The following is a 15,853-nucleotide window of genomic DNA, read 5'->3' as shown; positions in this document are numbered from 1 at the left end:
TCCACCGTCAAAACCTTTTTCAGCAATGCAGCAGTTGGTTGGTGGCGCAAAAGCAATATAAAAGTATAAAAATTATAAAAATATAAAAATTTAGACTCTAAGAGGAAAAGGATCTACAGCCAAAGCTGCCACATCAAGGCCTGTTAGAAAGTTGCAGATGCATTTGTACATATGTACACTATATCTATTTTCATTTTGTCTTTACCGTTGCATGTCTGCAGGTTTTACTTATTCTTTTCTTTTTTCAGTGCCAGCTCTATTTGTCTTTTATATGGTTAATACATCATTGAAAATACTGGCCAGCAGCACTGTTCTGAAAACAGATGAACTATTTCCCATATCTACGCAGTTTTTCCCCGGCAGACAATATATGTATGAAAATGAGAGAGATAGACAGTGTTAAAATGGTGGGAAAAGGTTGTTTTTGTGCATCTAGATGTATTGGAAATTCAATGAATGACATCTATTGCTAGTCCTGATTTAAAAGTGAGTGTTCAGAAGCACTTGCACAATGGAGATTGTTTTAACGGTTAGTTAGGGTCTTAGTGGATTCTTGAGAGAAATTTATAAATCTCAGTGTTTTAGAATTGATGGGTTGAATAAGATCAGAATCAACAAAGCAGCTGCCGTTGCGAAGCTTCTAATGATATCTGAGATATGGTTGCAGATGTGAGATGTGTTATAATCGTTGCTTGTGATTTGGAAGATTTTTCCCTCCTGCAGGCATATAAAAAATGCAGAGCAAAGAACAGATCAAAAATATCAGCCCAACATCTTCCAAAGAGGGCATTTAAAATATGAAATTGCATATTTGCTTATTGTATCATTTATGTTTTGACAGTTTACCTTAGTCAGGCACCCACCTATCAAGACCACACTACTACCACACCCACCTATCAAGACCCCCCCCCCCACCTCCCCCGCACACACACTAAACCATTTCCAGACCTGCTGTTTCAACAAATGGAAATGATGCACATACAAGCCAATTATACATTTGCCTCCCTTTTCACACACATAGTCTCTCTCCCCTCTCTCTATTGCATGACCTAATTGTTTGGTGGACTGAACACCACAAATGCATTTTAACACCACAATAAGAACCTAAATATTCTCATACATAATCAGCAATTTAGAAATATTGTTGGACCACATACTGAAAGTTTCAAATGCCATGGTTTATATCATCTCATGTTGACATATGCCCAGACTTTTCTACAAATTTGAATCACCTTGCAAAATATGGAGAAATTAATTTAACTCTCAGTGGTTTAATTAAATGAAGAAAATAAAGCTGCGGATTTATGAGCGGTCAGATGTAGTGAGCTTGTAATATTGTGATCTGGTGGTACTTTGTGCCCCATACCCTCCCTTAATTCTTATAATGTCAGGAACAATTTTCATGTTGCATCTGTGTTACTTTAACCTGCTGGTCTTCCTCAGCCTTCAGGCATAGGTGTCTGCTCAAAATCTCGTTGTTTTAAGTGTCAACCGTGTGTATTTACTTAAAAAAAAATTTGGATGCATTGAAATGAACAGTTTAACAGACATACATTTATATGAACATAGGGATTGGTATGCATTGAAATTACATGGTTTATAAAAACATGTGTTTTTGGCCCCCCACACACTCCGCTAGGTTGTTTCTGTGTCAAGAGAGACTTAAACACTACTGAAGCAGTGTGCTTTAAATATCAATGTTTTCTTAAACAAAAGCTGTAATTCTAATGCATCAAACATAACTAGCTTGGAGTGTTTAGCTCTTAAGATTTTTTTGCTAATATCTGTTTTAATGTATTTCTTGAAAATCATAAATGGATGATTTTCACATTTCCTGGTTTGGAATACAGCAGTAAACTATAGCAAGTATAGAGGTACATGGTACCTTAGAGGTAGAGGTACATGAAAGACTAGGGATGTGCCCGAAGTTGAATACCTTATTCAGAAAGGCACAAATAACATATTCTACCAAATAATAATAAAAAAAACATTATCCTGATTATCCTACGAGCAAAGGTATAGAGCGAAATTTTAAATACATTTATAAAAAATTACAACTTAGAGGTGATTCGCTGAAGCCAGTATGACTAAAGTATAAACATTATGAATAAAATGTGCACTGTGTGAGTTCAAGTACAAATCCAATAGCCGTTTTTCAGTCTCCGTTCATTTTGCGTGTCTCAGAGATCTGAGCTTAACAAGAGTAACATTACATTTAAGCATAAGTATAGTTCTAGAAGAAGATCTCTGGATTCATTCTATCAGGCATCTCATCCAATGACAATACAGCCCTTGCATCAGTATCCCGCTTAGCTGTCTCTTGTTGTTGGTATACTTCCGTTGTTTTCTACCCCCTCCACCCCATCAGCACCAGTTTAGGTAACATCCTGGGGAGCCTTTCCCGTACAATGACATAACTCTTAACCACCATAGTACGATGCATCGTTGTGTAGACTAATAATACTAGCTAGTAACAACTCTTTTCAAAAGTAACTATGTTGCTCATCCATTGTTTGAACTTAATTGACGTTACTCAGGGGGTGGAGTTTGTTCATTACTAGAGTAACTTCCGCAAATATTAAATTATAATAGCTCATTTACACCAGAAAGTGCACACGAAAACTGCGTGCAGTTTGTAGTGCAACACATTTTATTGATTTTTTTATCATAAAAGGCAAGTACATGAAATTAATAGCCTACATGGTTTGACACACTCTTTCTTCACTTACATTGTGAAAGCAGGTTGCAAGTTGAAACATTCACCCAATTCCAAACATTTGTTACCACTACAAGTTATTATACAAATCAAAAAAGCAACACAGTACCACAGAAAATTAGATGATAGGACTTCATCAGATTCATCAGCTACACCAGACCAATTGCTAGGCAAAAACAAATCTAATCTTTAAAATAATACAATAATGCACAATAATAATTCAGTATTATAAAATATTATAAATATTAATATTGAAATAATATAAATGTGTCACGGATCGACCGGACTCCCTCTCACACACCAAACTCTCCCTTACTGCAGTGCCAACACAGTGCTCACTCTCCCTTGAAGTTTTCATCGCACCCACCTGCACATCATTTAGCAAATAATCATTTATAATAATAATTTTCGACTGCATTTATACCCAGCCTTCACACACACTCTTGGTCTGTTTTCGTGTATGTTTGCTTAGAAACTACAGACTTCCTAGTATTGACTAACTTACCTGTTAGTACTTACCTGGTGTTATATTCTATGGATATTATATTCTTCATCTGGGTTTGTGTGTTGGTTCCTCCTCCTGTTATCGTCCATTTATCGTCTCAGGTCTACGGTGTGCATGTCCTTGATGCTGACCACTCCACTACTGGAGGAGGTTGAACCCAAATGCAGAGGAATAAGGAACAATGAGACCCCAAAAATAATGAGTTGTATCTTTTGCTCTTTACTTCAGAGGGAAAAACAAACTATTAACGACAATATTTGGCAGCAATTTAGATGAATGTGCCACAGAGTAACTCAAAAATCTCTGCTTGAGAGGCAATGCAAAAGATAAATCCAGAAGTCCACAATCCACAAAAGGTAACACAAAAAACAGATTGTCCAAGAACAAAACAGAAAACATAATATAATAATAATACTTAATATTATTAAAAAAGTAAGAAATAATTTTATGAAAAATACCAGTCATATTTGCTATATGGTAACTATAAATGGAATAGAGCCACATTTAAAATTGGCTTTTCATTTAGTTTTGATGCAAGTCTGGTTTCAGCCCCGTGTACAACCTGTTATATCGTAATACAGATATAGAATATTTTGTCATAGAAACAGATAATGGCTTCACTGCACACCCCTATGGAAGACCATGGCAAATGTTACTGCATTCCCATTTGATCCAACAGCAAAATAAAAATACACTATTACATTCCCACAACAAAAGAGAAAAAAAGAAAAATAGAAATACATGGATAATGGTAGTCAAAAGAGAGAAAAATGTCAAATTTACTGTCACTCCCTAAGTTGCTGTATTTCTCATTAATACCAGTGTTATTTAATACAACACAGAGTATGTTGTTATAAATGTACATTAAATAATATAAAAATACAAAATATCTGAAAAACGTTTTCTAGATTTATGTGGAAACTCATAATTAGTCTTTTTTGTATTTCCATTGCACATTAAAATTGAATTGATAAATTAGATTAACAAATCTATTATCCATGGTACATTAAAATTAAACAGATAAAATAAAAGGACAGATATTTTGTCCACGGTGCATTAGAATTAGATTACCACTGATGTATATTTTAATCAATTTTATCAAAGGGATGATGTCAGGCATATTTACTCTCAGACATACATCCTTAGAATAAAATTGAATTACAAAAAAAAAAAAATATATATATATATATATAAATCCCATTACTGCAACTGTTATAATTATGCAAAAATGTCTCATTAATATATTATAGATAGTTTTGAATAGACTTAGCTAAATGTTATTTTTATAGGATGTGGAAGTAGGATGTGGAAATTGTATATATGTTCAGACGATAAGATGTAAAACTAGACTAAATTTAAAGATAAATACCCTCAATCCTAATTTAAGTATAATTAAGCAGCAGCCTACTCAGATGATCATCACCATTCAACAAATAATGGCAGCTTCCCAGTTAGAGCAGAAACTGAAATTTGTGTAATTGACTATATTTATGAAATCATAAAATTTGTAACTGTTTCACTTGATATATATTTTTCTTAAGGGATTTCTGCCATACTATGCATGATGGACAGCATATTTTGCTTTCTGGATATGCCTCTTTGGCATCCAATGTTAATTAAATTTAAGACTATTATGTGCATCAATACCACAAGCAATATGAAGCTGATAAATGATTATTTGTTTCGGAAGATGCTAGTGCTCAATGACAGCATAGGCTAGATACCTTTTTGAATTTCTAGATTTGATATTCAGATGCATGCATGCTCTAAATTCCACCACAGTGCTCATCACCACCCACTGTGGGCTAGACCTCAAGATTTAAGAAACACGTGTAGATACTCGTGGAAGGAGGATTAATGGTGGGATTTGAAAATGGATGGCAGAGGGGAGATTATTGTGGGTCTCTCACGAGCTAACCAATGGATTCCTCATGGTGGGTATGCAAGCAGGAAATGAGCATAAGGGAAAGGGGGTGAAACAGGCCAGAGGGAGTAAGAGGATTGGGTTGTGTTCAGCCATCATGGCTGATATTAACGCTAGGATTCACTTGAGGAGATAAATTGTTCTGATTTAGTTCATCAAGCAGAACAGAGCTGAGTGTTTTTCCTGGATTTTGTATTAGTGACACACACACACACTTCAAAAGGCATTCTGAATATTTTAAGTATTTCTGACATTGACCCCCACTCAGTAGTGGAAATGTTGGAGATTCACTGGTGGGACTCCAGTTGAGGGAGCAAAGCAAGTGCAAATTTGAGGGGAAATATGTTTCTTTTTGGTTATTTAAAAAAAAAAAAAAAAAGTGTACTCAATAAAGACACTATATTAACCCTTTTCACTCGTCTGCATGCCTCAGAGCAGAAGTCGTCATAGTTGGCTAAACTTGAATTGTGTTGAATGGGGACCACAGCAAATATAATTGTTGCTTACCCGTTTGCTTTGAACGTTACACTGGTGCCAAAACCCGGGAAGGAGGAGGGATGCCCATCGCGGAGTCTGAATATTTGACACTGCCATCCACCCAGGGAGCGCCACTACCATCCACCGGGGGAGGGAGTAGACCGATCGCCCAGACGCAGTGAACGGCCACCGTCCGCGAGGCGAGTGCGGACTGGACTCCCCGACCACCTGGAGCAATGGAGCTGCTACCAGGAGTGGAGGAGAGCCCTGCCATCCCCCAGAAACGCAGAGGGGTCGAAGGAAGACCGCCATCCATGAGGGGAGAAGTTTAGAAACGTTTTGACCGCCGGGGTTAGTGAGTCTGACTCTGGTCCACTCGGGGAGAAGCCTCTGTCATCCGCCTGAGAGGGTGGAGAAGTGATCGAGGACCATGCGACGGTGTATCGGAGAACCGGCGAGTAGGTTTTTTTTTTCATCTCTCTCTCCTCTCTCTCTCTCATTGCCACTCTGCGCTGGCCTTTTCTCTCTCGTTTAAATTTGACAGTATTTTTTGGGGGGTACTACACTGTTACAGGAAGTAACCCCCCATTTTAATTATTTCTGTTTCCCTCCCCTTGTCCCCTCCCTCGTCCAGGTAGATGGGGATGACCTGCGCAGACTTAAAGCATGCGCTCCCCCAGGGAAAGGGGGGGGGGTGTACGTCAGGCCAGGGGCTCCCTAGCCTGAGAGAACGAGGGAGGAATGTGGCAGGGTGGAGGGCGGGGCCGAGTTGTGATTATGCATGTGATTATGGTCCCTTATCAGTCTAATTAAGCCTCCGAGAGGGATAAGGCCGATGGCAGACGATGGTGCAACTAGAGTGTGTGTGTGTGTGTCTTTTGTTTCAGGTTTATATTAAACTATTATTTATATTATCAAGCTGGTTTTTGCCTCCTCCTTTCCATTGAACGTTACAGTGTTCTTTTGGTGAGATATCTCTTGTTTGCCACATCTCTGACATTCTTGACCCAAGATAACTTGGCTGGTCGAAGAGTGCTGATGATTGGTTAAAACTAGCCAATTCCAATTGGGAAAACACGTAATACTGGCTGTGGTTAGGACGGGATGCTTTTTATTTACTGTCGCGAGTGTCAGCTGAGGAGTTGTTACCTAGGTTACTGTCATTAAAATGGATAACTTTTGTGCATCAGAGTCTCTGACTGTGCTAAAATGAGCCAGTCATCTAGGTAATTGAGTTTGCGCAGCCCCTCTGTTTCAGAGGGGCTAGAGCTGCATACACATTTCCTAAATGTGCACAGAGTGAGGGAAAGGCAAAAGGGCAGGACATAGAATTGATATGCCGTATCCTCGAATTCAAACCTCAAGAAGCGTCTGTGATGAGGAATGATCAGGATATGAAAATAGGTATATTTCTGAAAATAGGTTTGTCTATTGAGACAAACCAGTCGTTCTGACAGGGGTGTGCTATGATCTGCTTTTGTGTCAACATTTTGAATGGGCCTTTTGACAGTGCACGATTCAGAAGCCTTCAGTACAGAATTGGACGCAACACACCGTCTTTCTTTGAGATAAGAAAATAATTGCTGTAAAGGCCCTTTTGACGCTCTCTGAGCTCGTCGGGTTCTATTGCCTGTACTACTAGCAGGCTGTCAATTTCTGCACGCAGAATGTGTTTTTTGAAATGACATTGTGGACGGCATCACTCCATTGAACCACAGCTGCCGTCTCGCATACTGAAGTGTGTAACCGTGCTTTAGAGTTGTTAACAACCAATTTGATATGCCGGGAAGGGATTCCCACTTTTATTCGTTTGGACAGCGGGGATAGCGAGATCACTGAAGAACACAGCACCCGGCCCAGGAGTGGGCCTGACGGTTTGAGGAATGTGTGTGTGTAGCTCTTTTCATGAGTGTTTGTGTATTTTTGTATTTTCGCACTGGCGTCAAGGCGGGCAGAGTACACATTTTTTATACACTTTATTGGCACAGATAAACAATTGTGAACAATCGCCCGAACAGGAACATTGGGAGAAGAGAACAAGGATTCTGTGCGAGTCCGCTTTGGAGCGCATCTTCCTCACGTGGAACAACGGGACTCCTCTTCACGCTGCTGAAACCATCAGGAATGCTGAGGCTGATCAGAGGAGGGTTTTCCCAATGGGCGGGGCCCTTGGTGCAGTGGTTGTGGATAGCGGTGCTTCGGACAAGGCTTTTTCGGGTGAATGGGCAGCTCAGGTGGACCCTGGGGGGCCTGGGGAGTAGAGAGATGCCGTTTCAGGGGGCTGCATTGAAGTGGAGCGTGAGCGGCTTGGCTTAGTGGTGGTACTGCCTCATTTAGGCAAGAAATGCTTTATAGCCTGCTACTGTATTTGGGCTGACTGGAAGCACTCCGATAGGTCTTCCACTTTGTTGCCAAAGAGACCAGTGGGGGATACTGGTGCATCGAGTAGGGCCGACTTGTCCCCATCACATATGACAGTCAGCATCAGCTGAAGGTGATGGTCTAGGATAACCAGATTTCACATGGAGCGCCCAATCGCTCCGGCAGTGGCCTTTGTTGCTCTTAGCGCCAAATCGGTCTTGACGCAAAGTTCTTAAAACATGGTCTGGTCAGGACCGGATTCATCAATTTTGTATTTATTTTTTGGCCTGGTATACCAGGAGCACTGCCATCGTGTGCAAGGTGGCACCAGCTTGCTAAGCTGTATTATAAGCATGTCCCACTAGTGTTGATGTAAGCCAGCATGGCTTAGATGGGAGCAGTGGGTGGAATCTGAGGCCAGTTTGAGTCAAGGGACATAAGTGGGCTGCTACCGCCTGTTCAACGGGGGAAACAAGCCATATCCCATTTGGTTTCTGCGGTCAACAGATGTAAAGGCTGCTGTATTGGAGAGGTGCAGCCTCGCAGAGTATGGAGAACTCCACGATTTGGAGAGTTCAGCATGGACCTCGGGGAAAAATGGGCCAGGTCTATGCGGGGCGGTCTTAGATGGCGGCCTCAGCAAAAACCACTCGTGCAGCCGAGAACAAGTTGGCTCTGGTGGAGACAAGCTCCACATCTGCCATCAAAGAATGGTCTCCATCTCTTGGGGGTGGTGGGGAGCAGCATCCTCCATTGACATGGACGAGAGAGATACGCGTCGTCATTCTCCTCTTCTTCTCCATGTTCACCACTGCCGAACTGCATGAGGGCGGAAGCTCTGTGGTGTACAGGATGGAGGAAGAAGAGTGCGGGGTGTGGGTGAATGCGGGACCTGAGCTGGCGGTAAAGCCTCACAATCTGTTTGCTCCATATTCTCACCTTGAGCTTCTTCCTTCCCCAGGTCCTCGAGGGATGGGGGAGGCAATGGAATGAGAGCAATCGTGTCATTGCTCCTAAATGGTGTTATCCGACCGCGGATGGCTTTGAGGCACCTTGCCTCGCAGTGTGGGAATTTAGCCTCGACCAGCGCTGCTTCCCACATCTGCACTTATGCGATGGCATCTTGAAAAAGACAGTCCAGTCAGCACAAGTGTGGAAATTATTATCTCTTTTAGATCACCGGAGCATGGCAGGGGAACAGTCGTCTTCAGGAAGGTATGTAAGTGAGATTCAACGGTGAAATCCAGGAATGAAGGAGATAAATTCTGACCGATGGCGTTATGCAGCATGCTTTCATAGAGAGCTGAGTGTCACGCACTCAGTGTCATTGCCTGAGCGGGCACGAATGTCATTGACTCAATTCAGTTCCATCTGAATTAGCATAATCCAATAGGAGTTCAGAAATCTGAGAAAAGGAGTTTTTTCCATAAGCGTCAGCGACCGAATGTGACCGAAATCGAAAGGGAACCTGTATTATTGGCTTTACTTGTGGCTGGAACTATACGTTAAACTTTGTGACATCACCCTTGACAAACTAATTTTACAACGACTCTGCGTGAAGTATAAACACTGGTAACGTTCACCTAGGGTACTTTAGTTCATGCAGGAGAAAAGGTTTGACTTCTTCCAAAGTATAAACCAGGCTTTAGAAGCCTCAGCGCAGCTGTGGTAACTGATTTTTTTAAACTTAATCCAGGGTAATCTAATAAAAATACAATCTTATAAATTTACACTAAATATTTTTTAATTCGATATATAAAATGTATCTACATTTACGTTGTTAAAGAAGGCAGAAATGGGTCACAACAGCTCTGTGGAAAACACATTAAATAATTTCTTAAGGATTATATGACACATTATTTTCTTAGTAGACTTGAGTAATGAGAGCTGAAAATGGGGCTTTGCCATCATGGATAAATATTTAATTTGATAATAAATAAAAACATAAAACACAAACTTCAAACAGTAATAATAAATTGCAACATTTCTAATGTTTTTGCTAGTATTTTGGATCAATTTAATGCATCCTTGGTGAAGTAGTAGTTTTTTAATAAATAAATTTGTAGTGTTCAAAAACCTTGGTATATGTAATATAGAGGTATAATTTAGAATATATCTCTGTAATCTTGGTTGAATCTGAACATTCTGGATACATCTTGTTTTTGTTTTTTTTCTTAAAAAAAGGCAAATCTACTGGATATTTCCCTTAATTTTAATGAATGGACATTTTCTATCAGCCATGCTAAACCATGCCCCCAGCATTGTGAGTGTGTGTACGTCAAGACAGCAAAACAGACATGCTTATTTGTGCATTAAACTACACATTCACTTATGAACTTGTGGATGGTATTGTGAGCAAAGAAAACTTTATATTTGTGCAATCTTCTTGTGCAAGGATTTGTGAATTTTTTGCCGTTCCCACAAAATTAACTCCGGGAACTCCATTCCCCTTCCTTTGCCCCATTTGAATCCCTGCCCCCACTACATTACATGGGACACGTTGTAGCCAAATCTTTACAAATCTGTTATACCAGTGATGTTTCTGTTCTGTTGTCTTATCAATTTCTTCTTCGAAATATGCCTGTCCTCATTGTTAGCTCAACCTCCACTCTTCACCATAATGGTAACCCCCAAAACTTCTAAATCATAACATAACAAAACATTAAACACTAACAAGTACCACCTTTATATTCATTGCACATAAAAACACATAAAATAACACTTGATTTTAATATTTACTCTCCCTTTGGTGTTCAATGCAAAGCATGCTGGAAATGGAACTCTTCTGCCCAGTTTTATAAGTGCTACATTAACACCGCAAAAAAAACGTTTTCTTTTTTCATCTTTCCACACCTTTGCTTAGTCTTTCTTTAGACTAGCTTTGATATTCTCTTTTGGTTTAGTGGGACTGTGTTGCTTTCATTGATCATGCCACATTATTTTATCTCCACACGCCCACTCAAAGCACCCACTCATCCATCCATTCAACCCAATGTGAAGAAAAATTAAACCCCTCTGATTGACTTTAACCAATACCAGATAGCTGGGCTTCATCTGTTACTCAACCCTGAATCATATGACCTAGCATCTACTGAGTCTTTTGAAATTTAAGCTTAAAAGGTTATTGTTCCCCAGATTGAGTTACTTTATTTTATTGATTTGGGGGGTTGAAAGGTTGTCTTACTGCAACCAGATTGGCTGCTCTATCTTGCTAGATTTGTGTCTTGGGAGAGCATTAGTCACGCAAGCTCAATATTTGTCCCAATCCAGTGTGCTGGGAGGCTGACATTAATCAATGGACTAACATTAGAGATGCAATAACTGTAGTATTAACGTGGTAAATTTTATTTTGTGGTGCACATTACTCTTCCATCTCGCACATGTTTTTGTCTTAGTGCTTGTGATGGATGAGTGAAACACGACTTCAGGACACACTATCTGAAAACTTTGAGACAGATTGCTTTGCCAACTTTTTTGGAGCTTTTTAGATCAATTCTTAAAGATGCCACTATATATATATTTTTTAAATCTATTTTTGTTTGTTCGTTTCCTTTTTGCAAGAAAAAGTGCAAGTACTATATTACATAATAATGAAAGTGATCCACTTTTTTATATTTAAGCAACATTTGCATCAGAATTTGTGAACACACAGCCTTTAGAATATGTGCTTCTTTGGGAGTCTATGGCACACATCTGTACAGCTGATATTGTTGGACAATAATGGGTGAAAGGTCAATGTTTATTGGTCAACAGGCTTTAGAAGCATCATTGTGGGTCCCACCAGGACCCAGTTGATTTTTATTGGACATTAGGCTTACAATCTATTTATATTTGTACCATCTGGAGGACTGGATTCTCTGATTGGGTGAGCTTTCCAATAAGTGCGACTTCAGGCAATCATTAGCAAGTTGTTCTGTATACGTGACAGACACCATTTGAAATTAAAAACATTGCCGCACATAGATATGCAGTTGATGTCATTTTACGTTTAGTTCAGTGATTTTATCATGTCTCTTGTATAATGCCATTTGTAAAAATCCAGCTCTGAACTTGGACAATTATTTTGTTCAAGGGATAGTTTACCTAAAAATTCTGCCATAAATTACTCACCCTCCAAGAAACAAAGAAAGTAGAATTTTAGGGACTGACAGCCTCAGTCACCATTCACATTCATTGCAAAATGTTTACATAGAGTGAAAGTGAATGGTGACTGAGGCTAACATTGTGCCCAAGATCTCCTTTTTTGTCCCACAGAAGAACTAAAAAATTAGTAAATGATGATAGAATTTTTATTTTTGGGTTTTAATTTCATAGTTTGGTATTAGTTTGAGAAGCCGCTTATAGGAGAAACATTGCAAATACTTTGCAAACCAACAATTTGCAAACCATTTACTAGTCTGCCTCACTTGTAAACCATTAACTGTAAATCAAGTACACTGAGAGACCATCTTTGACCTAATCAACCTTAGATTTCATTCAGCTAATGCACATAACATTATTTAAACTCAGAACGAACCTTATTGTGCAAGCATCCTCAAACGTTCCAAGCAGTTAGTAGTCTCTGCTGCATTTAATTGACAAAGGAAAGGACTCTCATAAATTCACCCCTGTCAAAAATAAACATGACTTTTAGTTGCTTTATTATTTTTAGTAGTATTAGTAGTACCCTCTCTCATTGCTGTATTGTCCTGCTTGTCTCCTGCTATGGCAAGTTGTTTTAGCAAACATGGGATTGCTTTGATTAGCACACAATGCAATTAGACACATCTTGATGCATTTGATTGCATTATTGGGTGCATTGACCTGCCTGACTCTTTTCTACTCTCCCATATGCCATATGTGCACAGATGTCATCATCTCATGGCATTTTCCTTTTAATCAACTGCAACTAAGAGGGAGAGATAGAAAGAGATGCAAGGGCAGCAATAGACCTATGCATTTTTCAAAGACTATGATTAGACTTACCAAAAAGCCTTTGAGGCCAGGGATCTAGGGGCACAGTGGTGGTTGGGTAGCAAACCAAAGGAAAGCAGATTGTCAGTGATGTTTTTGATGCAGATGATGCTGTTTGTGGGCTGAATCAAGAGTGTGCACAACAGGTGGGGCTTCTCTTTTACAAAGCAGAATGAGAGAGCTGTACATTAGTGTCTGAGTCATGCCAATACGTATGCATATGAGGTGCATATTTCATATGGAAATTTGAGGAGGCAAAGGGAAATGCATATAATTTGATTGGAAGGAAGAATTGTATGGTCTATTATACACATATCATGTTTGAGAAACTGCATGTGTGACTGTGAGTTTTTGCTACCATTGTAGGGATGTCCCCTCAAAGATAGGAAAATCTTATATGAAAACAACTTATTAACGGAACTAAATATTGTCTAAAAGGAAACAAAATATATTTAATTATTTAAGTATTTACTGACCTTCTTGTCACTCAAAATCTGTATGCTGTTATTTTTTTCCCCCTAGTAACTTCAAAAAGCTCTTTGCAATACAATGATAGTTCATAGTTTCTAAAAGATAAAAAAAGTGGTGCATATGACTCTATCAAACTATCAAAACAATCATTTGTTTAAGCAACCATACCGCCAGACATGGCAACATTGCCTTAACCAATGGTGAGAGCTTGGAAAATCTGCACTTGTTTTTTTGTTTTTTTCATGCTTTGTTTTATATTTTAGATTTACATAGGGAGACTGTCCCGTAACCTGATTGAAAACTATTAGTATTTTTATTTTATGAATTGTTCTGTGATGCTAGTGCCACAGAAATTACACAGGTCAGCTTTAAAGAATAGTTCAGCAAAAAAAAAATGAAAAATCTGCCATCATTTACTCACACTCATGTCATTCCAAACCTACATGGACAAAAGGAAACATTTTGAAGAATGTTGACACCAGGGACTAAAAACAATTCAAGAAACAAAACCAAAGCCAAAAACAAACAGCATTTTTACAGAATGTAATCGAAAACCGGAAACAAAGTGATTTACAATTGTTCTGGAGGGAAAGCGTTATTTTTAAATGCTGGTAACTGGTTAATTTGTTCCAATATTTTTTTCATGAAACTAAAGGCAAAAGGTTTTATCACAGTACATTTTGGAAATACACAACTTCATGGTGCTATAGAAAATTAAACATATGCTTTGATGCTTTGGAAACTGCTGCATCACACATTTATTTGCCTAATCCCCAGTTGTGGATGTTGCATTCTATGAATAAAAAGCTTTTTATCAACTATGTATAATTATTACATTCTGTATACTTGCACAGCTAATCCAGATACAAGAAAAATATTATTAGAGGCAAAAAGTTAGTTTTTAAGTCTTACCTGAATTAATGTTAGTTGTGATGTATGTATTAATTACAGGTTTGATTTTGACTTAGAAGCGAATATGTTTTAATGCTAACCTTTTGGAAAGGAGGATGCGGAAGTTCTGAACCAGAACGAAAAAATACAGTTTTTGCTCAGAACGAACCAAAATGAAAAACATTGAATTTTTAGTCCTTGGATGACACAGCTCTTTTTCCATACAGTAAAAGTGAATTGTGACTGATGCTGTGAATCCCTAAAATTCTGCTTAACATATCCTGTTGTGTTCCATGGAAGAAAGAAATTCATACTGGTTGGTAATAACATGAGGGTGAATAAATGATGACAGAATGTACATTTTGGGTGAACTATCCCTTTAAGAGCAATACAAGTAAAAAAAAGAGGTCCTCACCATTATATAATAATAAATGTGCATTTGTGTGTGTGTGTGTGTGTGTGTGTGTGTGTGTGTGTGTGTGTGTGTGTGTGTGTGTGTGTGTGTGTGTGTGTGTGTGTGTGTGTGTGTGTGTACACTAGACTTCCAAATGCAATTGTGTATAAATTTGTGCGGTATAATGCAGCGATGTCTGCGATCACACCATCAGCCTTTTTTGGCCTGTGGGGAGTCTAGTTTAATCCTTTACAGTGCCATGTGTCGTAAACTGATACCAATATCTTCTTTTTATTGTGAACTTTTCATTTTCTGTGTGTGTACAATAGATGCCAGTGCCCGGCTCAGTTTGAGGGACCCGAGTGCCAGCAGACAAAACACAGTTTCCATGGCAATGGCTATGCTTGGTTTCCCCCTATAAAGCCATGCTTCGAGAGCCACCTCTCACTGGAGTTCATCACAGAAGTGGCAGATGGGTTGCTGCTCTACAGTGGACCCCTCTCCCAGCTTCAACCATGGGAGCCGGAAGACTTCATGGCTATAGGTAAGCTACACACACTTTTGTCCCAGCTGAGGGGCAGGTCGATAAGGGAGGGAAAGATAGTGGAAACGTGCACTTGCATTGTGGCAGGGCATTCTTTCAGTGTCTACAGTATAATTTATTTATAACAGAATCTAAAGCCTTAGCATATCTTCCCCAATCTCCCTCTAGGGAAGTAAATATAGTGAGGTGAATGAAAAAAAAGAATGATAATCTGTTTGTTTTAGACAGAAAGAGGTGAAGAGACTCCTTTGCACCTCTCCAGTAGGATTTAGTGGTTCTAATAAAAAATAAAAAAAGTTTTACGTCTGGAACATTTTCTTACTCAAGGGAGATCTGCTATCGTCTAACCAACTAAACATAGAAAAAAGGATAAAAATGTCACATTATTGCTATTGTTTACGTATATGTGTTATAAATTCCACATTATCCCTGCAACAGATGCTTGTGTGCAGCAGTATTAGCTCATAAGGGGTTAACGAGTGCACTCATTATATCAGTAAAGGCTTATTTGTCATTCATCTGGGAGAATAATTACAATGGGGTATACACATTTATAGCTTTAATGAACTCACAGATCTGTCTACGTGCTGAGCATACTTTTGTAGGACTGCATTCTG

The 15,853-nt window shown here is 39.0% G+C and overlaps 1 protein-coding gene across 1 annotated transcript in view; it reads left to right on the top strand.

The window, feature by feature from the left end:
• LOC127654782 (neural-cadherin-like) overlaps positions 1 to 15,853 on the top strand; it is a 437,028-nt gene that overhangs the window by 339,997 nt on the left and 81,178 nt on the right. Inside the window, exon 23 of the mRNA XM_052142196.1 lies at positions 15,022 to 15,236. Coding sequence (XP_051998156.1) covers positions 15,022 to 15,236 — 215 coding nt within the window. The remainder of the gene's footprint in view (positions 1 to 15,021; positions 15,237 to 15,853) is intronic.

The sequence above is a fragment of the Xyrauchen texanus genome, chromosome 2 (assembly GCF_025860055.1).
Source record: "Xyrauchen texanus isolate HMW12.3.18 chromosome 2, RBS_HiC_50CHRs, whole genome shotgun sequence".
Classification (NCBI taxonomy): Eukaryota; Metazoa; Chordata; class Actinopteri; order Cypriniformes; family Catostomidae; genus Xyrauchen; species Xyrauchen texanus.
Note: the sequence above shows the minus strand (reverse complement) of the source record. Positions and strands in the feature narration are given on the sequence as shown.